We start from the raw sequence: 25,376 nt of genomic DNA, 5'->3' as shown, positions 1-25,376 counted from the left end.
GATATCCATGAGGATACAATTATTATATATTAAAATGAATAAGAATGATAATGAATTTACAAATGAGAAAGGGAGGCTTACTTTTATATCAGGCAAGTGTCTTTTCATAAAAAGTCATGTCTCATTTAGACATGCCTCTTCAGCCTAATTACTAGTTAACTAATAATCATTTATGCTTATTATCATCTACATTATTATATATATATGTATATATATTATTTGTTACAAATAAGACAAGTAAAATATGTAAGGTTTTTCTAAAATGATGAAGCAAGTAGACACTATTATATAAAGCAAACAATTATGTTAAAAAGACTCAAAATATAAGATCCTAAATGCAGACCAGCTTTTGAGAATACATAAAGAGGAATGGATAAATAGATAGATAAAAATAATAGATAAATAAAGAAATGAACACACTTATATGTACTATCTATTTTTTATATAATATAAAAATAAAAAATTCTCTCGAAAAAAAATAAAACAAAACAAAGCAGTAAAACTTAAACTTAAAATTTCAAAAAAGATATCCCAACAAAATATACTTGACGGAGATGAACACCCTTGGAATAACCCTACGAAAATTTCGACATGCCCAAAGCAGTGACCCCCTTGCAAATCTTATAATTCTGTAAATGGGAATCTAAGGTTAGCAAAGCAGTAACTCAACTCGAAGTGAGAGGGACTGTGCGAGGGGACATTGGCACTTTCCCTTGAGTTATCCGAACACCTTGGATTTTTTCGCCTAAGGTATTTCACGGTGGTAACAATGTTCAAGAAAATAGTCATCAGTACAGATTGAAAGAATATTCTTTGCAACAGCAGGAGAGCTTGAAGAAGCCCACAATAAAATGGACTCAATCTAAAACCAAATCGCCCTTTACTTTTACCATAAAGAAGACCTTGTTTTTCAAATTTAATATAATGTTTTGTTACATTTCTCGATTTTGTATCAGAGAACTATTGATCCTTGAATCAATATTATCCTTAATGGGAAGCCACTTTAAAATCAAAGCATACATATTAACATTCAGAATCAGGGCTAACATTTCGTCATCCTATATTTTATATAGTACACACACCACATTTCAGTTTCATTTTAGAAAGAAACCTCCTTCATGATTGAAGTCTCGAAGACCTGTAGATAAATTTGTAACTGGTTGACAATTGATAAATTAACTGTCATTTTACAGCTGAATCAATAACAAGATAACTGCTTCTAGCCTTTTCATGATTTTGGCATGTCTATCTTGGACTCTGAACATTCTGTTATTTCGTAATCGTGGATTGATTCTGATTGAATTTGAGATGTGTCATTGATCTTCAATAGCTGTAGATTCCCTCTATCATTGTCATCATCAGGTTTGCTACTTAATCCTGCCTTGGCCCTCTGCTGCCATTCTGACAGTCCCTGATGAACTCTCTCTCCAAATAACGTCATTTTATATGAGGTACCCATCTGAGTGATAAAAGCAAAAATAAAAGAAGTGAATATTTTGTCTCAAGGCAGAGGAGAAACAATATTAAGAATACAAATTTTACAACTTAGGAACCAAATCATTCAAATTGGACCATAAATTACCTGAGTAACAAGGGCATAGAGTGGAAAGGTACTATAGCTGCAAAGAACTTGAATAATTATCCTGTAGAGCATCAGTTAAGTGCACGTTCAATTTCCATCATATATAGATGATATATGTTAATGATTATGATTAGCAAGTTCATTAAGGATGCTGATATTGTCAGTTCATCAATCCATAACTTGACATTAGATGATCATTATCACTATATAGCACAAATAAAATAACTCTCCATTGTTATTTATGTTTTTGTCTTCTCCATGTCTTAATAGTTTGCAAATTTAATAAGGTGCACTTCATCCAATTGATGTTGCCTCTAAACGCTGACCATGGAATTCAGGCTACAGCAACAAACAATAAGGTTTCCTACAATTAACGCAGGGGACTTGACAAATTCAAAGAACTGCACTAACTTAAACTTGTTTTATCACCACCCTAAATTATTATCATTTTCCACACAAATTTAATCATATTGTAGCACCAATCCACTTCAAGATAAACAAAGGCTTACCCAATTACAAGCCTTGGAATTATATAGCCAACTTTCCCCATAATGCACGAGTGGAAACCGTAAGTTGTCTGCACATAGCATCCATCAAATGAGATATACAAAACATATAGTAGAGAATGAACTAATCTCAGTAATGTGAAAAAACTTAAAAAAAAAGAACTGCATCCAGCAGAGAAGAAAATATAGATATTTTTTTAATAAAAATCTTGCATATATATATATATGAGTTTTGAAAGAATCATGAAATTAGCATCCTTCCTAGACTATAAATGAGGAGAAGGATAACTTTTTAACAAGTTATGCAATTAGTGGGAGCAGATTAGAATAAGATTCCTGTGCAGGTGCAGCAACCTTTCCAAGTTAAAAATCTGGGAATCAACACTTTCATTTAGAAACATATTTAATGTATAAAAAGATTACAATATAAAATAAATGAGAAACACAGAAATTTTTGGAAAAGAGAAGAGAAAGTAAAAGTATTTATGATATTGTTGACGGGGCAAAAACCTCTTTAAAATTTTGAAAAAAAATGGGGTTCTTATTGCTAAAATTTTATTTTTGGTGAATTATCGTATGGATTGATCTTATTTGATTGGTTTTACTCCTTGAAGTCAAAATTAATAAAAGAATTTTGCCTGATCCTTCGTGTTACATTGTAAATTATCTAAATCTTAAATATAAAACATTTTTACCCTTTTCTATTTTTAGAGATAGGACATTATTGAAATTTTCTAAAAAAATAATTGTGTTTAATGTTCCTATCCTACCTCAATTTTTCCACTCGAGCACACTTTTTTCTGTTTCTTCATCTTTCTTGATTTCATAAAACCTCAAATATCGGCCTATCAGTTATAGGATGTTCCTTTACATTTGTTCACTAGATCATCCCAAGTGCCGATATCTTGTTTCAATGGCAAATTAAACAACAAATAACGAAGTTTTTTTCCCATTAGTTAACAACCGTTTAGAACAACTGATATCGGAGTATCGGTACTCTACTCCTAAACTTCCAAAAGCTTTTATGTGAAATATGATATCCCTTGAACAACAATATCATCTATAATAATAATAATTTATTGTTTTTCTCTTTTAATAAAAAAGTAATTAATCTCTCTAAGTTTTCTTTTGATCCTCTAGTGTATCATCTATTTGAGAAAGGGTTAAGCTTTTCCACAAGAAATATTTTGGTTGAGGAGATCGGTGTGAAACAGGAAAGTGAAAAATGCCTAAAGAAGCTTGGAAAGAACAAGTGTGTATATTTTGCACGTCTGAGAAAGTGGAATCAGAAAAAAATTTCATTTTGGAATGTGATTCATTCAAAGATATCAGAGAAAGTTATGGGAATACGTTAGCATTGATTTCTTGGCATTGTCTTTTCAACGAGGGGATTTTTAGAAGGTTGGGCCTGCTCATCATCAATTTGAATAAGAAAATGATTGAATTGCAAAAGGCGAAAAAGCAGGGAACTAGTGGTCCCATAGACTATTTTTAGTCTCTTGGACGTGAAAATATCATTTCATTTCATTTGCTTCATTGAATTTGGCATCAAGGAATTACCTGATCCCATTAACGATGTCATTAGGCAATATTGTTCCGTTATTCTTAGGAAATCTAAACCTCCTAAGAGCAATATTAGCAAGTCAGAATTTGAAGCCCTTAAAGCTTTGAACAATAACCCCGACATTGTCGTCCTTAAAGCTGATAAAGGAGGGCAGTTGTAATCTTAGAGAAAGATGATTACAGTAGAAAAATGTTGGATCACTTGTGTCACAGTGGGAGCTATAGAAAGCTCAATAAGAATCTCCTAAAAAAGGTTCCAAAAGCTATTGCATTGGCTATTAAATCTAATAAGTTTGTCAGCTCAATAAGCCACAAACATATTGAGAGAAACCCTCTCACTCCGAGGATCTATGGGATTCCTAAGATTCACAAGGAAGGGGCTCCCCTTAGACCCATTGTCAATACAATAGGTGGGCCTATGTAACTCACCAAATTTTTAGCCCGGAATCTTAAGCCTTCAGTTGGCCATATTGATTCTTTTGTTAAGGACTCTTTCTCTTTCGTGAGTGAGTTAAAAGAGGTTATATTTGAGCCTGGTGGTATTATGGTTAGTTTTGATATTATTTCTCTTTACACCAACATCCATATTTATGAGGCTATTGAAGTAATCAATTGCATAACTAACCCTAATACAACCAAGCTTGTGGAGATTTTCCTTACCTCGACTTTCTTTAGCTTTGAAGGTGAACTCTATGAACAGACTTGCGAGGTAGAGATGGGTTCTCCTCTCACTCCCATCGTTGCGAACTTGTTCATGGAGGATTTTGAATATGAAGATTTAGCTTCTACTCAATTTCAACCAGAAGTGTGGAAAAGATTTGTTGATGATACCTTCATCTTATGGCTCCATGGTCATGAGAAATTAGATTTGTTTTTTAGCATTTCAACAATCAATTGAGTTCCATCAAATTTACCATGGAATCTAAAGTTGATGGTAGCTTTCCCTTCCTTGATGTGCTTGTCTCGAAAAAAGATGAAGGTTCTTTCTCTCACCAGGTATTTCGTAAAAAAAACACCACACTGAACAATATTTACATGCAAATTCCCATCACTATCCAACCCAAAAGTTAGGTGTTATCAACACACTAGCCACTCAGGCTTTAAGTGTTTCTGATGAAGACCATCTCGTGAATGAGAAAACCCTTCTCCTTAATGTTTTTAAGAAGAATACTTATAATAGATACCAAGGTATCAACACCTTTTTAAAAGTTAGCTGAGGTACTAGTGTTGAAGAAAGTGTAACTAGGTTTAGTCTTCATAATTGTACTTTTGATATTTGTATTTATTGAAGACCCTTAAGGGCATGTTACACCATGTATATACTTGTATAAAAGTCAAAAGAAATCTCTCCAAGCAAAGTCAAGTCCTCTCCATGCAACGACATCATCCAAGGAGCAAAAACGATGAAGAATATCCAAGTCGGCCTAAAGACTTCAAGTCGGTCCCAAGTCAGGTTGTCCACTCCCTCATAATGACAAGCAAGCATCTCTGAAATCAGCAAAGACAAGAAGACGAGAAAAGAATGAAATAGGACGAAGATAAGGAGCCTCTAGTGCAACGAAGGAGAAGGAAGTCTAAGCGAAGGTTGTAGGACTATTTATAGGGCAAAACACAGTCACACGTGCGAGAAAAGGAGGGCTTACTGTGGTCATAACAGCAGCAAGACAACAGTCTCATATTCCTCATTATTTGGGCTTGAAACTTAGGCCTATAAGGCCTCCCACTAGAGCGAAGAAGAGACTCTCTCATACGAAGGAGAAAGGAACCAAATACACCACGAAACCTCCCACACGTGAGAGAATTTAGGGCTGCAGGACTATCATATCAAGTCCGCACCTACACATTGAAGAAGAAGCTCGGTTGGTCAAGAAGAAGGAAGAAAACATCTTTAGTAAAGGGCTTCACTAGAGACTAAGGATAAGTGTCTCTTCTAGGGAAAGTACAACAAGGAATAACAACAAGTTGTAAGAAGAATGAAGTGCCGGAAGAAGGAGAATGAAGTGCTGAAAGAAGGAGAACAAAGTGTCGAGGAACGAAGTGTAGAAAGGAAGGACTTGACTTGTGCTTGGAGGATATTCTTGTCTAGGGTTTGGCATTGATTAATAGAAGCTTCAATAAGAGAAACTTACAAAAGGGTTTCCCTCTTTAAGAGAGAGAGGTTTTAGCCCTGGCAGAGAGCCAACATCTTGTGTTTTGGTAGGAGTTTGATGAAGTAAACACACACACTTATAATAAGAAGATCAATCTAACAAAGATAATTTGTAAAAGTGCTTCACAAATTGTTATCAAGTCTAGAAGAATCTTGCTATACATAACTGCCCTTGATTCTTCAACATGGTATCAGAGCTAAGGTGACACATCAAGGAAATGGCATCTCAAGAACACTCATAAGGTGACTTATCAAGAAAGAACATCTCAAGGACATCTACAAAGTTGTAGCATCAAGCCAAGAAGTCTCAATCACATCAAGAACAAGAAAGGACTAAAAGAAGACTACAAAAGAAGGAGGAGAAGCCTTTTGTATAAAGGCACCTACAAGAAGAGAAAATCAAGGAGGGACCTACATCAAGCCACACCATCTTCAAAAGGAAAAGCACTATAGGCCAAGCCATCAAGAAATCAAACAAGTCCATTTGAAGAAAGCAACTTGAAGAACATCAAAATCTAAGGAAAGCAAGCCATCAAGAAGAAAGCAAGTCCACCACTTTTCAAATTCTATCAAGTAAGTATATGTCCCCTCCTAATTATACATTTATGTCTTTTTGCAAGGAAAGCAACAAATTGGTTGGGACCGCTAACTTCCTTGCATGGAAGAAGAGGACTGATTTACTTCTCAAAGAGAATGAACTTCTAGATCACATGAAAGGGAATATCACTATCCCTACTAAGGAACAAACTCAAGCCTTAGCCAAGTATAATAAGTATGATACAAGAGCTCAAAGGATTCTAGTAGAATCCATCAATGACTCTCTCATTCCTTATGTCTCCAAATGTGAAACATCAAAAGAAATTTATGACAAGCTAATAGAGCTATTCTCGGTAAGTACAACCAGAGAAGTGATATCTCTACGAAATGATTTGTACAAGATGAAGATATCAAAGGAAAGAATAGCTCCATACTTCATGAAGATCTCTAAGATGATGGATTAACTTCAAGAGCTAGGAGAAGCCATTTCTGACAGAGAAATGACAACCGTAGTACTCAATGCTCTACTTGAGGATTGGGGCAACTTCACATCAAGCATATATGCCAAGAAGGAAGCTACCCCACTAAGTGAATTATGGTGTCTATGCAAAATAGAAGAAACTAGACATAAAGCAAAAGATGATGTGGGATCAAAGGAGCAAGCATTTGCAACCATGGCCAAGAGAAAAGGAAAATTTGGCAAATTTGGTCCATGAAGAACAAACAATAGAGATATGTCCAAAATCCAATGTTTTGGATGCCAAGAATATGGACACTACAAAAGGAATTGTCTTAAACTTAAGAAGGACAACAACAACAAAAGAAAAAGGGAAGAATCTTGTGTTACTCAAGAGGTGAAAGAAGAAGACAAGAAGCAGAAGAAGGAAGATCCTCCAGATCTCTACTATGACTAAGTCTACTTCTTTGTTTAAAGTCTTCGTTCAAAGTTTTGAGTAGTATAGGAGCATGTAGAAATAGAACAAAATTCATGGTTAGAAATGTATTCTAGAATATAGGAGCATGATGAACATATAGCTCAACATATTCATGTAGAAAGAGCATAAAACAAAATGCATGGTTAGAAATATATTCTAGAATATAGGAGCATGATGTACATATAGCTCAAAATATTCATATAGAAGGAGCATACCTACTATAGGACCTCATCCATGATAAAGAGAATAATTGATCACGATTGTAAATCCTAGAAGGCCTCCATCATCAAAAGGAAGAAACATTTGCAGGATGAGAGTCTTCAAGATCCTATGACAAGAATCTTCAAAAGAAGGTTCATAAATAAGAGCATATGTATCAATGGGAATTCCATTCATGGAAAACAAGGAAGGATGATATGCACGCAAGAAAGGCTACAACAATCAAGAAGGACCATCAAATGAAGCCAATATGCTCAAGTAAAAAACAAGATGAGGTATGTATGCATCAAAAGTTTTAAGTCATGTCATATGTTATTAAGTCGTGGGAATAGTTCTAAAACATGATCAAGTACAAAAGGATGTCTTTCACCAAAGACATACTCAAGAGCATGTACAAGTCAACAAGATAAATGCTCACATAAGGAGCATAAGGTTGTTGACTAGTCCAAGAAGCAAGTGAAGAAGAAATACTCTCCTAATGAGTATAAGATTGTTGACTAGGAAACAAGTGAAGAAGATATGCTGACTAGTCCAAGAAGCAAGTAAAGAAGAAAATGATCTCATGAGGAAGTATAAAGTTGTTATCTAAACAATTCAAGAAGAAGCAAATGAAGAAAGAGATCAAGCATGTGAAGAACACCATGGTCATAAGAAATCACTATCTGACAAGATCCATTAAAAGACATCTTCTGAAAGAAGGCAGGACAACTCTGAGAAAAGAAGAAAAAGATCAAAGGACCCTTGACACCTATGAAGGCCTTGGAGATAGTAAGGTACAAATAGTTGATTCAACTCTACAAAAGATGTCATGATGAAGAGGCCATCCAACAAAAGCACTATCTAATGTTGAAGCAAGTCAAGGTGAAATCATGAAGGGCTACCAAATCAAAGCATGGAAACAAGAAAGTACAACTAAGCATCTATTCTAAAAGCATAGACAAATGACAAAGGAGTAGCCAGATGATGAAAGAACCTGACACAAATCTAGAAGGACACCTTCCACGAAGAAGCAATGACATGACAAGCCAAGAAGGAAAGTGATTGATGGTCGGTGCCCTACCAAGAAGAAGTTAGAACAAAGAATTCATGACATCAAAGAAGAAGATCAAGTAGCTGAAGGACCCATGAAGAAGAAGTTGTTGATGAATAGGCAAGTCCCTAGCTAAGAGGGAGGTATAACAAGTTCCCAATTACAAAGGAGCTTGGACAAGTACCTTGTCAAAGGATACTTAGGCATAGCTTCCTCAATTGAGAGGAAGAGATAGACACAACATTCTTGTCTTCACTTGGGAAGAAAGAATGGGAGGATTGGGTAATCATCTAGCATCCGATACTCTTTGAGGATGTGTAGGGCATCCAAAAAAAGAGTAGGACGGAGGATCGATATTCTTTGAGGGCTGGGAACCCAAGACAAAAATATTCCTTGAAGGTCATACTCAGTGAACACCCAGGTGGGTATGTACCTTGAGAGACAATGACTAAGGTGTCTATAAGTCATTGGTCTCACCAACATTGTGCTCTGATCTAATGAGAGATAGAGCTATTAGTCAAGGCCTTGCTATGGACAATGTTGGTTACTATGATGCTATAACAGATGGATTGCCAATCCGGTTTCTCTTATGTGAATTCTTCAAGATTGAAAAATAGCCAAACACCTTGTAATGATCTATGAATACCTCCCTAGTTAAGAGGGAGTGTTGAAGAAAGTGTAACTAGGTTCGGTCTTCATAAATGTACTTTTGATATTTGTATTTATTCAAGAAAAAGAAAATTATTTTTGTTATATTTATCAATGAGTTTCTTGCTCATTGAAGTAGGTCAAGCACATATTTAAGTGCTTCTAGGAAGTCAAAGAGTCAATGTATTTATTGAAGACCCTTAAGGGCATGTTACACCATGTATATACTTGTATAAAAGTCAAAAGAAATATCTCCAAGCAAAGTCAAGTCCTCTCCATGCAACGACATCATCCAAGGAGAAAAAATGATGAAGAATCTCCAAGTCGGCCTAAAGACATCAAGTCGGCCTCAAGTCAGCCTAAAGGAGGGACAATCCTCTATATATAGAGGTTGTCCACTCCCTCATAATGACAAGCAAGCATCTCTGAAATCAGCGAAGACAAGAAGCCGAGAAAAGAATGAAATAGGACGAAGATAAGGAGCCTCTAGTGCAGCGAAGGAGAAGGAATTCTAAGCAAAGGTTGTAGGACTGTTTCTAGGGAAAAACACAGTCACATGTGCGAGAAAAGGAGGGCTTACTATGGTCATAACAACAACAAGACAACAGCCTCATACTCCTCATTGCTTGGGCTTGAAACTTAGGCCTATAAGGCCTCCCACTAGAGTGAAGAAGAGACTCTCTCATACGAAGGAGAAAGGAACCAAATACACCACGAAACCTCCCACACATGAGAGAATTTAGGGCTGCAGGACTGTCATATCAAGTCTGCACCTACACATTGAAGAAGGAGCTCGGTTGGTCAAGAAGAAGGAAGAAATCATCTTTAGTAAAGGGCCTCACTAGAGACCAAGGATAAGTGTCTCTTCTAGGGAAAGTACAACAAGGACTACCAACAAGTTGTAAGAAGAACGAAGTGCCAAAAGAAGGAGAACGAAGTGCCGAAAGAAGGAGAACAAAGTGTCAAGGAACAAAGTGCAGAAAGGAAGGACTTGACTTGTGCTTGGAGGACATTCTTGTCTAGGGTCTAGGGTTTGGCATTGATCAATAGAAGCTTCAATAAGAGAAACTTACAAAAGGGTTTTCCTCTTTAAGAGAGAGAGGTTTTGGCCCTGGCAAAGAGCCAACATCATGTGTTCTTGTTTCTTGTGTTTTGGTAACAGTTTGATGAAGTAAACACAAACACTTATAATAAGAAGAAGATCAAGCTAACAAAGATAATTTGTAAAAGTGCTTCACAAATTGTTATCAAGTCTAGAAGAATCCTAATATACATAATTGCCCTTGATTCTTCAACAACTAGGACTAAGAAAGAGTCGGTTGAAGTGACCTTTAGTGTCCAGCTTCCCTTTATCTAAGGGACTACGGACAACATTGCTCGGATTCTTAGGAGGCACGATGTTTTTCCACCTTTAGACCATTAAATACCATTCGTGGCTCTTTAAGATTTGTCAAATACCCTGTGGATCCTAAAAACATAAAGGCTGTTGATTTGATTCCATGTTCTTGTGGAACCCCCTATATTGGAGAGATTGGTCATTTCATATATCGGAGGATTCAAGAGCATGCCGCTGACCTTAGACATTGTAGGACTCGCTCCTCTGCTTTGGTTGAACATGCTGAAAAAACAAAACACCACATTTGTTTAGAGGATTCCAAGGTCCTTGCTAGGATTGATCATTTCTATCATTGTAAATAAAGGGAAGCCATCAGATAGAGAAAATATATAATACTCATAATAGGGTCGATGGATGGAAAATCAACAATTCATGGGTCTCATCCCTTTATTCCTAGGCCCCTTCCTTTTTGTTTTTCTCCCCTCCTTGGTTTACTTCTAGTGTCCTGGTTGTGTTTTTCTATAGATTTTTTTAGTTTTTTGCATTTATTAAGTTCTCCATATTAATTTATTTTATTATTATTATTATTATTTCCTACTTTAACTTTCTATCTATAATTTTTGTATTTTTCTACTATATCTTTTATCTTTGTTTATAATTTATTTTACCATTCTTTAACTTTCTCTTTTATATATTATTATTTATTAAAAGTTTTTGAAACCTCTTTTATAGTATTTATTATCTTAAAGATGATATCCCTATTATAATAAATTAATATTTATAAGAGTATTAATATACATGTTTTTATAGAATCTTTTTATTCTCTTTTTTGTTATTTTGGTTAATTTATTTCTCCTCTCTTTTGTTTTCTGGCGGCAATTTCTATGTTATTAATTAAATTATTTTTTTTCTTACTAGGATGATAATAATAGTAGTAATCTAAATAACCGGATTCATTGAAAACCCCTGGCAAATCCGAATCTCGCGAATTGGATACGATTCGCTGGGAATTCAAATCCCAGAACAAGATTCGACGTGTCCGTACAAGATTCGTACGAATACCGTACAGGCACATTGAATCCCGATTCTGGGATTCGTATCCCAAAAAACGACCTCTGCGGCTTTAAAAACACGTTGTTCCTTTATTCATTCACGCTTTTTCTCATTTCATTTTGCATAATTTGAGTTGTGGGCAAGGAACTAAGGGTTTGGATCAAGGAGCTAAGGGAGTAGAGCATTCGGCAAGGAGATTCAAGCACGAGGTAAGTGCATTTCAGCTCCATTTTTTTGCATTTCTTATTCTATTACAGCAGTTTGTATATGATTTTTTGTTTACAAATTTGTGCATGTTTTGTTCATTTTTTTTATAGTATTCATGGCTCAATCAAAAGCATCAGTTAGGGGACAAAGGAAGGGGAAGAATGTCTCCATTGGAGATGCCCCTTCTCCCCCAATATCATCAGAGTCTGCTGCAAGTAATGTTGAGGGAAGAGGAGGACCTAAAGACAACATTGAGAAATATCCCTTGTGGAAATATGTCACAAGAGAGGATGAGACAAGCACCAAGGAGAAGGGAGGAGGCAATGTGCAATGGAGGTGCAACTTTTGTCACATTGTTTTCAAAAGCACATATTTCTGTGTGAAAGGCCATTTGTTGGCTTTACCAGATTGTGGAATTGGAGCTTGTAAAGCTATTCCTTTACAAAAGAGGAAAGAAATGGACAAGGAGTCTAATGTTGGTATGGAAAATGTGGCTAAAAAATCAAGAAAAACCACAAATGAAGAACCCCTTCCATTTTTGAGAAAAGGCACCACCAAGTTTCCATTTGAGAGTTCTACTTCTGTTGGGGGACAAGCAGCAAAAAGAAGAGCAATTACACTTGGTCCAATGGACAAGATTTTCCAAAAAGATAGACGGGAAGAGCTTGATCTCACCATTGCCTCCTTCTTCTATCAAAACTTCATATCATTTAATGTTGCACACTCACCTCTATTTATTGAAATGTGCCGAGCTCTAACTCAAGGGGCTCCATTAGGGTATGTGCCTCCTAGGTCAGAGAAGCTGAGAACCACATTGTTGACGAAGGCAAAAAAAGAGGTGCAAAAAATGCTTGAGCCTATTGTAGCATCATGGCCAACATTTGGGGTTAGCATTGTTTCTGATGGATGGACAAATCCAGCACGACACCCAATCATCAACTTCATGGTGTCTTCCTTGAATGGTCCAGTTTTCTTGAAAGCAGTGGATACACTTGGAGAATACAAGGATGCACAATTTATTGGTGAGTTATTTATTAAAGTTACTGAAGATGTAGGTGTTGATTCTTGTGTGCAAATCATTACAGATAATGCACCTGTTTGCAAGGCTGCTGGCATGATTGTGGAAGCTAAATATCCACAAGTGTTTTGGACACCTTGCATTGTCCATTCATTGAACTTAGCACTGAAATCCATTGCTTCTGATGTGCTTTGGATTGGTAACATTATTGAGGATGCACGACATATCCGTAACTTTGTGCAAAATCATACAAATGCCCTCACTATCTACAAGGAGTACACCAATCTATCATTGTTGAAGATTGTTGATACACGGTTTGCCTCTTCATTCATGATGTTGAAGAGGTTGAGGGAGGTCAAGACCGCTCTTGGGTCCATGGTTATTTCTGAGTTTTGGTCTTTTTGGAGAAAGATGGATCAGGTAGCCTCTAAAAGAGTGAAGGACACAGTGCTAGATAATGCTTGGTGGGAGAGGGCAGATCTAATTATTCGGATCATGGACCCTATCATTTCTTTTCTTCGATTTGCAAATACAGACAAACCCATCCTAGGAGAGGTTTATGAGGGATGGGATTCCATGATTGAGTCTATGAGGAGCATTATTCTACAGAGTGAGTGCCCTGAGTATGAGACATCACCAGAGGCCTTCTGTGATACTATACAGGATATTCTTATCAGCAGATGGGACAAGAATTGTACACCTTTACACTGATTGGCTCACTCATTGAACCCAAAATACTACAACCATGAGTGGCTGAATGGTGGACCTTCCCGCAAATTCCCTCCTCACATGGATGGTGAAATCTCACAGGGGAGGAAAGAGGCATTCAGGCGGGTTTTTCAGGATAGTGCATTGCTTGATGAGGTGGAGGATGCCTTCGCAGAGTTTTCCACTGGCACTGGTCAATTTGCAGGATATGATGTGATTAGAGACAGGGGGGCTAAGAAGATCTATTCTTGGTGGGCAAATCATGGGGCAACAAGCCCTCCTCTTCAACAGTTAGCCATGAAGCTCCTCTCTCAGACGACTTCATCCTCTTGTTGCAAGAGGAATTGGAGCACATATGGGAATTTGTATAGTGTGAAGAAGAGCAGGCTTGAGCAGTCCAGGGCAGAGACAATGGTGTATGTGCACACCAACCTTCGTCTTCTTTACAGGCAGAGGGAAGAGTGGTTGAGGGGAAAGACAAAGATGTGGGATGTTTTTCCTAATGATATGGGTCTAGACAGCAGTGTTGAGTTGGCATTGGCCAACATGGATCTCAATGATCCAGTGCTAGAGCCTATTAGATTTGATGACATAAAGGGGCCATCCTCCACACTAGCAGATGCAGAGGCGACTATGGATACAGGGGAGGAGGAGGATGCAGAGGAGAGCAATGGTGACCATGATGATGAGGACATTGATGTTGATTCTGCTGATGACTCTGAGGATTGATGACTACCTATTGCCTTGAGGCTTGTATACCTATAGTTGTTTTATATTTTCTATTTCTATTTGCCATTGGCATTGCACCAACACTACCTATGTAACACATTTTGATTTGATGACTTAATGAGAAAACTACAATTATCAGTGTCTTTATCTTACTATCTTAGTATCTTGTAGTTGTAAGTTGTCTTTCATTTATGAATTATGAATCATGATTTATGTGACCACTGACAATGATATGTATTTGAATTTTCAATTTTGTATGTACTATGCATGCTATAGATGAAGATCTATGTTTGAAATCAATGAATTTGTATCATTAATTAGAATTTGTGTAAGAAATATCTATTTTTTAATATATATATATATATATATATATATATATGATATTTTTAAATTGTAATATTCCTAACCCGGAATATTCCTCAAACCCCAGCAAAACTCCAACCAAATACGTGCAAATAATATAATAACTCAGAAGTGATAAAATAACAGTGGAACAACATATAATAATGTAAACCGGAAATATAAGCAGATACACAAAAATGCAACGAGAAATGCTAAGCCATTTTATTATACTGAGCAATAAAATGAGTACAAGAGGTGATCAGACATATGGCACCTTGACTTGCTAAAGGAAAGTGAAGAAAAGCTCTCAGAATAACAAGAAATGGCCTCTTTGCGTGGAAGTTGCTGGAGAACTATTGTGCTGCTGCTGCTGCTAGGAAACAAATGATGATTTGGGGCTGCTCCCCTCCTCTAAAAATGTTGAAACTCTGGAATCGGGCTCTACTCAAGAAACCCAGAAAAACCCAAAAAGCTCTCCTGGAATAGCCAACCCTCGAAAATCACCCCCTTGGGGTTCTGCGCAGTTCCTCAATGCTCTGCAATGCCACTAAAGGAAACCCCTCTAAACTTTGCCTGAAACACTGCCAAAAATCCTCCAATAGGCAAGGGCTGGTCCCCTGCTCAATCACCCAGCATGAATCCCCCTGCAAAAACCCCAATCCAACACTATTACCCGAAAGAACTGCGTCCCTCTCCCAGTGTTGTGCAGTCCTCCAAAACGCTGTTGGAACTGCTGCTGAAAAGCTCATAAAACTACTACTGAAATGCTAAAGGAAATATCTTGCCCGAGCAGGCACTTGAAGTCCCTCGGGGCTAAGGGTGAGATCTCCGAACGGAGCCACTCAATGCACTAAACAATGCTGCAAACTAGCTAAACAGCCAGCGTGCTCAAAAGTCGAAACGACTAGCTCAAGATGAACATAACTGAATGATCAAAATGAGGGGGCTCCTCTCTCTTTTATAATCCTTGCCTTTCTCAATCCCAAGGCTCACCTCTTCCTGCGTGTTTCCCCTCTTGCCACGTGTTCCTTCCTGCGCAGTCTCTCCATGTGTTTGCGTGGGCTCCTTTTCTGCGTCCCCCTTTGGCCCCCTTGGCTCCCCTTTAAGTCACAACGTTGTGCTACTAGGAAGTGACTTTTTATTCTAAAAGTGAGTTATGTCCCCTGTCCTCACTTTTTTTTATTTACAAATAAATATAGAAGGCAAAAACTGAACAAAACCAAATATTGCAATTAGCCATGGCTAATTAGGAATATTACAGTCTCCCCCGGCAAAATGTTGCTTGTCCTCAAGCAACTGAAGTGATGGATGTTGCAAGATCTTCTCACTCTCCCAAGTGGCATCCTCATCTGGCAAATTCTTCCACCTCACCAAGAATTCTCGGACCGTCCTGCTCCGCAGCTGCCTCTCCCTGGTATCAATGATAGCCTCCGAGTGCAATATCAAATGCCCCTCGTCATCCATGGGTGGTAGCTCATCTGTCACTGTCACCTGTTGCCCCAATGCCTTTTTCAGGCATGATACATGAAAAACGTTATGAATCTTGCTGCCTTGGGGCAGCTCCAACTCATATGCAACCTGTCCAATCCTGCGTATCACCCTGTATGGCCCATAAAAGCGGGGCTTGAGCTTCTCAGCCCCCTTTTGCTTTAGTGACGACTATCGGTATGGATGTAATCGTAGGTAGACCATGTCCCCCACCTCGAACTTTCTCTCCACCCAACCCTTGTCGGCATATAGCTTCTATTGGTTATGCGCTGTAGCCATGTTATCCTTGAGAGCTCGGAGAATATCCGGACTCTCTTGGATCCAAATCTTGGCTCTAGGAGCCTTGCTATCACCAAACATCATGTCAGCAAAAGATAAAGGGTGATACCCATATAAGGCATAGAATGGAGACATACCAATGGACATGTGATGTGAGGTATTATAGCAGAACTCCCCTAGATGCAGCCACCTCGACCAGGCTCGCTACTGCCCACTGACATAGTTACGCAAGTAGCCCTCTAGCCACTTGTTAACTATCTCTGTCTACCCATCCGTCTGTGGGTGATAACTAGTACTCGGTTTCAACTCTGTCCCCACCAATTGGAAAAACTCCTGCCAAAACCCGCCCATGAAACGGTTGTCCCTGTCACTGACAATGGTCTTAGGAAGACCATGTAGCCTGAAGATCTCTCTAAAGAACAGCTCGGCCACCTATGATGTTGTATAGTGTGCGGATATGGCAAAAAAGTGTGCGTACTTCGTCAATCGATCAACGACGACAAAGATACAATCCTTGCCCTGTACCATGAGCAACCCTATGATGAAGTCCATCAAAATACTCTCCCATTTCCCCTCCGGAATGGGAAGAGGCTGCAATAATCCCGCAGGATGGCTCATCTCTCCCTTGTTCCTTTGGCAAACATCGCACTCCCGGATGTGCTAGAGTACATCCTCCTTGAGGCCCTTCCATGAGAACCTCTTCCTGATGGCCCTGTAGGTTTTGGTAAACCCCTGATGTCCTGCCAATGGTGAATCATGTGATGCCTAGAGTATCTTCTTCTTGATCTGAGACCCCTCAGTCAAGAAGATTCGGTCCTTGTAATAGATGATCTCATCGACCACCCTATACCTGTCATCTACCACCTGTCCATCCAGAACCTCACATGCAAACTTGTCCTTGGAGTACTCTACTAAGAGTCAAGCCCTCCAATCTATATCCAAGATCATAAGAGACAACGTGGCTGGTCTACGTGAAAGGGCATCTGCTACCACGTTGTTCTTACCCTTGACATACTCAATGTCAAAGTCATACGCTTAGATCTTGTTGATCCACTTTTGTTGCCTCTCCTGTAGCTGCTTCTGCTCCAAAAAGAACTTGAGGCTGTTGTGATCAGTCCTCACCCTGAACCTGTTAACCACCAAATACTACCGGTACTTAGCCAATGCATGCATGATGGCCAGCATCTCCTTGTTGTATATAGAATACAACCTCTCGTGCGGAAGGAGCTTCTGGCTCTCAAAGGCTATAGGGTGACCTCCCTGCATCAACACTGCGTCGATCCCCTCTCCCGACGCATCACACTCCAAAACAAAAGGCTGCGTGAAATCTGACAACGCAAGCACTGGGCAGCTGCTCATAACTTCCTTGAGCTTGTCAAAGGCTCGCTGTGCTGTATCTGTCCAATTGAATGCCCCCTTCCGCGTCAAATCTGTCAGGGGTGCAGCAAGCTGTGAGAAACCTTTGACGAACTTCCAATAGTAAGTAAAAATGCCAATGAATCCTCGAAGTTCCGTCACATTTCCCGGCTCCGGCCATTCTCTAATGGCCCTGATCTTCTCCTCATGGACTCTCACTCCGTCCACTCCTATGATGTTTCCCAGATACAACATCTCCGTCAACCCAAACTCACACTTGGAGAGTTTGGCATAGAACTGTTGCTCCTGTAAGATACGCAATATTGTCTCAATGTGCTAGAGATGCTCCTCCCAAGTCCTGCTGTAAATGAGAATGTCATCAAAGAATAGCAACAAAAACTTCCTCAAGTGACTACGGAAGATTTGATTCATGCAGGACTGAAATGTAGCCGGGGCGTTGGTTAGCCCAAAAGGCATCACCAATAACTCAAAGTGCCCATAGTGACACCTGAAGGCGGTCTTGGGAATGTCCTGCTCCCTCACGCGAATCTGATGGTACCCAGATTTCAAATCAATCTTTGAGAAGAATCGTGCTCCCCTCAACTCGTCCATCAGCTCGTCGATCCTGGGTATGGGTCCCTGTTCTTCAGGGTCTTTTTGTTCAGGGCCCTATAGTCAATGCACATCCTCAATGTATCGTCCTTCTTCTTCACCAACACCACAGAAGAAGCAAAAGGACTCGTGCTCGATCGAATGTGCCCAAGAGCCAGCAACTCCTGGATAGCCCACTCAATCTCGTCCCGATAGGTCTTGGGGTACCTATAGGGGCTGGTGATCACTGCCTGGATGCCCTTCTCAAGCTCGATAGTGTGCTCAAATCCCCGATCTGGTGGCTGTCCTGGTGGAATCTCCCCAAACACTATGGCATACCGATCAAGGATAGACTATATCTCTGTATGTACCGTCTGCCCTCTAATCCCTGCCTCTGATGCCCGCAGCTCCACTACCCACTCTATGTCTCCCTTTCGGAATACTACCTCCATCCATTGAGCCAACACAATCTGAGGCGGATATGTGTTCTGTCCCCTATCTTCTCATGCCTCTCTGTCTTCTCATCATCCCACTCCATCTCTAGGGTCTTCCAATCCGTTGTGACCTTCCCTAGAGTGATAAGCCACTGAACACCTAGTATCATGTTGGTGTCCGGGATATCGAACATGAAAAAGTGGTCAGTCAATGTGTAGGTGCCCATCGTCACTGAAAGCTCTGGAACATATCGAGCACACGTCATGGTCTGATCTCCTGGGACCAAGACTGAAAACCCATCAAAGCTCTCTATCTGAATACCCCTCTGCTCAACCATCTGTGCATCGCCGAAGTTGTGGGTTGCCCCATTGTCAACCAAAACTGATACCCGCTGGCCACGTACTGTCCCTTGTACGCGTAGCGACAGATACTTGGGAACTCCTGGCAATGCTGCAAGGGCCCCTCTGGTAGGTGCATCTTTCCCACTGTCAACCAAAACTGATACCCGCTGGCCACGTACTGTCCCTCGTACATGTAGCGACAGATACTTGGGAACTCCTCGCAATGCTGCAAGGGCCCCTCCAGTAGGTGCAAAAGATGCCCCACCTGCTGCTGGCGGTGGAGGTCGAAGGGTCCCTGTATGGCATGGCTATCTCTTGCTTCCACATCATCCTCGTCATCCTCTTCTCCACTGCTCTCGGAGAAGAACTCAATAAAATGTTCTTTACCAGCAGCACATCTATGCCCTCGTGCCCACGGCTCCTGACATGTGAAGCACAACCGCTTCTTCTTTAGCTCCCTTTTGACATCATCCTCGATCTGCACTCGTCCTGGATTCCCCTTTGGAGGTGGAATCCTCACATCCTTCCCCTTAGACTGAAAAGGTTGTCTTTGGGGGTAAGGTGTCCGGGTCCTGGGTAAGACATCCTATAAGTCCCGGGTCCTGCTGATAGCGTCCTGGAGCGTGGCTGGTCTAGCGGATCAGACTAGACCCCGAAGTGGCTCTGCTAACCCCTCAACATACATATAGACCCTCCGTGCCATGGATAGGTCTGGCACCATCACGGAGACCCTCAAGAAATCTGCAATGTAGGTCTTTGGGCTCCCTGTCTCTTTGAGCCTTGTCAACACAACAAAATGTTGCTCTGGATCCCTCCGATCAAATCGCTCCATCAATCTCCTGGTAAAATCGCATATGTCGTCACTGTAGAGTGCCCGAGTGTAACCATCCCGTGAAACCACCAATCCTAGGCCTCGCCATCCAAATGCAATGTTGCCACCTTGATGGCCTCTGCCTCCGACATCTGGTTAAGCTGGAAATAAATGTCCAGCTTCTCCACCCAAGACTTTGCCGAACTGTTTGATGAACCATCAAACGTAGGCAAGTGGAATCTACTCGCTGCACGGTGGGTGTCACCATCATGGTAATGCCGGTTTCCTCTGTGATGATCGCGGGGCCTACTATCCCGCTGGAGCTGAACAAAGTCTCTGAATGAAAGGGCATCCCTGAACTCCTGCCCATATGCCTGGTACTCTGCAAAATAATCGCCCATATGGCCGGGCTCTGCCTCCTGCTGGGCTCCGACCCCCGTGTCTGCTCCTAAGAACGTGGGCATGGTAGAGCGTGTAGGGGCATGCGAGGCCACCTGCTGCGCAGTATCACGCTGCTCTAGCAAATGATGGGATGCACCTGATCCCTCACCAATCTGAAAAACTTGTGGACTCTCACGCTGTCTAGCCTCTACCGTCATGAATCTTTGCCCCATCACCTCAATCTTCCTCGACAGATCTTGCACTAATTTGAGGAGCATATCCAAAAATCTCTTCTCGTCCTCGTCTGCCATCTGCTCTGCGTCCACCACCGGTTCCTTCTATTCTATGTCAACCACCGGCTCGTCCTGTTCTGCGTCCACCACCGGAACACAATCTCCCTCTCCGTAGGTATTCTCCAACCTACGTCCAGTGTCTCTGTATCTCTTGCCTCTATAACAAATGTAGGGTTTTTCCCCTGGTGTCATAGATTTCCAGCTCCACAGGCTGAGCCAGATCTATGCTCTGATACCACTGTAATATTCCTAACCCGGAATATTCCTCAAACCCTAGCAAAACTCCAACCAAATACGTGCAAATAATATAATAACCCAGAAGTGATAAAATAACAGTAGAACAAAAAATAATAATGTAAACCAGAAATATAAGTAGATACACAAAAATGTAGCGAGAAATGCTAAGCCATTTTATTATAGTAAGCAATAAAATGAGTACAAGAGGTGATCAGACATATGGCACCTCGACTTGCTCAAGGCAAGTGAAGAAAAGCTCTCAGAATAACAAGAAATCACCTCTCTGCGTAGATGCTGCTGAAGAACTGCTGCGCTGTTGTTGCTGCTAGGAAACAAATGATGATTTGGGGCTGCTCCCCTCCTCTGAAAATGCTGAAACTCTGGAATCGGGCTCTACTCAAGAAACCCAAAAAAACCCAAAAAGCTCTCCTGGAATAGCCGACCCTCGAAAATCACCCCCTTGGGGTTTTGCACAGTTCCTCAATGCTCTACGCTGCCAATAAAGGAAACCTCTCTAAACTCTGCCTGAAACTCTGCCAAAAATCCTCCAATAGGCAAGGGCTGGTCCCTTGCTCAATCACCCAGCATGAATCCCCCTGCAAAAACCCCAATCCAACACTGCTACCCGAAAGAACTGTGTCCCTCTCCCAGTGCTGCGCAGTCCTCCAAAACACTGCTGGAACTGCTACTTAAAAGCTCATAAAACTACTGCTCAAATGCCAAAAGAAATACCTTGCCCGAGCAGGCACTCGAAGTCCCCCGAGGCTAAGGGTGAGATCTCCAAACAGAGACACTCAATGCACTAAAGTCTAAACAGTGCTGCAGAGTAGCTAAACATCCAGCGTGCTCAGAAGTCGAAACGACTAGCTCAAGATGCACATAACTGAATGATCAAAATGAGGGGGCTCCTCTCTTTTATAACCCTCGCCTCTCTCAATCCCAAGGCTCACCTCTTCCTGTGTGTTTCCCCTCTTGCCACGTGTTCCTTCCTTCCTGCGCAGTTTCTCCATGTGTCTGCGTGGGCTCCATTTCTGCGTCCCCCTTTGGCCCCCTTGGCTCCCCTTTAAGTCACAGCGTTGTGCTACTAAGAAGTGACTTTTTATTCTAAAAGTGAGTTATGTCCCCTGTCCTCACTTTTTTTATTTACAAATAACTATAGAAGGCAAAAACTGAACAAAATCGAATATTCCAATTAGCCATGGCTAATTAGGAATATTATATATATATATATATATAATAATAATAATAAAATAATATATAGCGAATCCTACATGTCCTGTTCCGGGGGGTCAATGTGTCTGAATCCAACACTCGAATCTCCGAATCCTACGCATCCCGAATCCCCATGTCAAGTGACTTAGGTAGTAATTGTTTCCCGATGTTTTCTTAAATAAAAATAATAAATAAAGAATTGTTTAAATATATTATTAATTTATTGTTTATTTTAGTTATTTTTTAGACTCACTATAATAGACCATTTTTTATTATATTAATTATCTTACTGACGTTTAGGATTTTACTGTTGCATCTCTACTATAAATATTTGATCCTTTGATCTCGCTTTCCATCTTTGTCATGATGAACCTTAGTAGGGGTTCGAAATGCGTCGACCCTAAATTATCGATGTGATTTATCTGAAAGAGTTTGATTAAATCATGAATCACAGGAGCCTCCAATCTGAGAAACTATTGCATTTCAACCCCAAAAAACCTCTGATATTCAATATTCGATATGCCATGTGCCACCTCATTTTCTGACACCCAATCATACTCTGCCATGTGGCATTATAATAGCATGGCACATGACACGTGTCACTTTCTACATTTCCACAAACTGATGTGACATCTCTAACATGACACAAGTCACTCATATGTATTTCCATGTCACACGATGTGATGTCACCCAAAGATTTCCGACATGCAAATATCAGATATCAGCATATCGAGTTACTCATAGTGGTCTATCATTGATACCCATGATATGCCGATACCCCATATTATTATTAAGGGATGTGATTAAACATTAATCAAAGTCCTAAAAACGAGGTTAAAACTGATTAAGTAATAGATTAAGAATAAACATCATATGATTTAAAACTGGTTTACATTGAGGGTTTCCATGTTAAATGAATTAGCCATGCTCACTAAGTTTCAATGAAATCTTGAATTTAAAGTGTCATTCACTCCTTATTATGGCACTGAGAAGGAATTAATTATCATTTAAAGTTATTCAAGACGAAGTGTTTTCACAATTATACTCTTAATCATACCCTAACTGATATTTGAAGACCATACATAGTTTTCATACCTTGCCTTTCGTTACCAGTATTCTAGGCACTATAACTCGTCTTTTATGCTCAATTTAACCTTAAATAGCTTCCAATGAAGTAGGTAATGTACATTTATCAGTTAATTTCCGGTAATTTCTGCGTTATAAACTTTTTAATCTAATGCAAGTTTTAAATTTTGTTGCAGATTCTAAAATGCCTCCTAAGACAACTGGAAAGCTGCCAAAGGTGCTTGATCCTTTGGATAATGAAGACAATAATCCAAATTCAATTCTCTTTTCTGACACTTCTTACAAAATCGACATAAATTCCCTGCATTTGGGCAACATGCTCGACTATATCGAGCATAGAGACAGTATTGATGAATACCAAGAATATGAGGACAAATACATTAATCTTCTAATGCAAGTTTTAAATTTTGTTGCAGATTCTAAAATGCCTCCTAAGACAACTGGAAAGCCGACAAAGGTGGTTGATCCTTTGGATAATGAAGACAGTAATCCAAATTCAATTCTCTTTTCTGACAATTCTTACAAAATTGACATAATTTCCCTGCATTTGGGCAACATGCTTGACTATATCGAGCATAGAGACATTATTGATGAATACGAAGAATATGAGGACAAATACATTAATCTTTGTAGGTCAACACTTCACAAGATTGCAGCCAGGTTTGTCTAATAAAGTACAGAAATATGGTATGTTGGACCCTCACTCTGATGTTAAAACCCGCACCATCCTAAATGATAAAGGGGAATTGAAAGGATCGTGCAGGCCAAAGGATTTACAAATTATGTATAAATTACCTATTCTTGAGCTCAAATATGATAGAGAGCTCCTCAATAATTTCATGACAAAGAAAGGTATTAAGAATGATTTACAGATGGAAGCTCTAATTAAAGGGTAGTGGGTGAATGATGATGCATTTAAGACCAAAGCAAAGAACCTTTATCCCATCGATCATATGAAAAGTGCCCCTACAATTATTGTTGCTATGCTTTGCAGACTATATAGTGAACAAAATTCCTTGTTATTTAGAACAGAATGGGTCCCCTTATTGCATTAGGGAATGGACAAGGGTAAAATATTTGATTGGGAAACTATTCTATCCTTAACTTGAAAAGACAAATCGAAAAATTCCTAAATGCTCCCCCAAGGTTTGTACCTCGGTTCTTCATGTCAGCATTTTTGTTAGATGCAGTGTGTGCCAAGACAACCTTTCCTTTGATGCAATGGATATGGTAGTATGATTGTGAGGCAATTCATATATATTGTTCCAAACTATGGGACATTAAAGCAATTGCCTTTTTTTAGTGAAATTTTCAATAATTTTATGATTCTTGTACATTAAGTATTGTTTGGTAGTCCATCCGCTAGGGTTACTAAAGAATCCAAGAATGGCATTGCCCCAATTGGAAATTGGTTTATTGATGAGACTTTCTCTTACATCAAAATACATATTCAATTCTGCGACACAATATGATCTAGTAGACCAAGTGATTTGTAATAAAATAATTTAGCCAATTAGCTTAAATTATTCTCAAATTAGTTTTACATAAAATTCAACTAAAACACTAAGACTCACCTAAGACTTTGATGATAAATTTCACTCTAGCTTTGGGGTGAGGCTGGAGGGAAAAACTCTACTGATCATCCGTGTTTAGAAACATAGCTGAATCAGTGAGACAAAAAACCTCCTAGGATGAAATTCGTCGCCAAAATAACAGGATTACCTAGGTTGTTACATATATACACAATCTTACTAACATAATTTACATTACAAATTTGCAGAACGGGTTTACAATGACTCAATAAATGATGGTTGATGATCTCGATCTTTGAAGAAAAATATGGTACCACTGCTTCCTTGGAACTTTGACAAAATGTGTGCAACAGGAAGGATGCATGAAGGCATGGTTCACATACTAACGAGATGAAACCAACATAATAAGTCCTCATGTGGAATAAGGTGGTCGACAAAAATAAAGGAACTATGGATGGAAGTTCCTAAGAAGCAATATGTGAAGAAAGTAAGGAGAGATCATGATAAAAGCAACTATGGAAAGGGAAATAAACATCTGATGACTAGAAGGATTGATTGGTACTTCTCCATGGAAAAGGTATGAAGGCTTTGATGCATTCTAAAAAAGGAAGGAGACCCTAGACATTGTATATCTTAGAGATGTGTCAATATGTATGCAGGATGTTGATGATGCAAACAAGCAGATGTCATGATGAAAAGACCATCACAAAGGTAATGTTAATTTGATGTTCATTTTTGAACAATATATGGATGGGCTACTGCAGGGCTACCA

At 39.5% G+C, this 25,376-nt stretch overlaps 1 protein-coding gene across 1 annotated transcript in view; it reads right to left on the bottom strand.

Annotated features, from left to right (window-relative positions):
• Positions 1-640: 640 nt before the first annotated feature.
• The window catches only part of LOC149173783 (MLO-like protein 1), a 525,125-nt gene continuing 500,389 nt past the window's right edge, over positions 641-25,376 (bottom strand). The window contains exons 13-15 of the mRNA XM_089424731.1: positions 2,092-2,159; positions 1,583-1,643; positions 641-1,459 (exon numbers count right to left, since the gene is read on the bottom strand). Coding sequence (XP_089280857.1) covers positions 1,229-1,459; positions 1,583-1,643; positions 2,092-2,159 — 360 coding nt within the window. The 3' untranslated portion in view covers positions 641-1,228. The remainder of the gene's footprint in view (positions 1,460-1,582; positions 1,644-2,091; positions 2,160-25,376) is intronic.

This window comes from Pinus tabuliformis, chromosome 4_2 (genome assembly GCF_031772625.1).
Source record: "Pinus tabuliformis cultivar Carrire ecotype Pingquan chromosome 4_2, CPIR1, whole genome shotgun sequence".
Taxonomy (NCBI): Eukaryota; Viridiplantae; Streptophyta; class Pinopsida; order Pinales; family Pinaceae; genus Pinus; species Pinus tabuliformis.
This window is presented reverse-complemented; position numbering and strand designations above follow the sequence as displayed.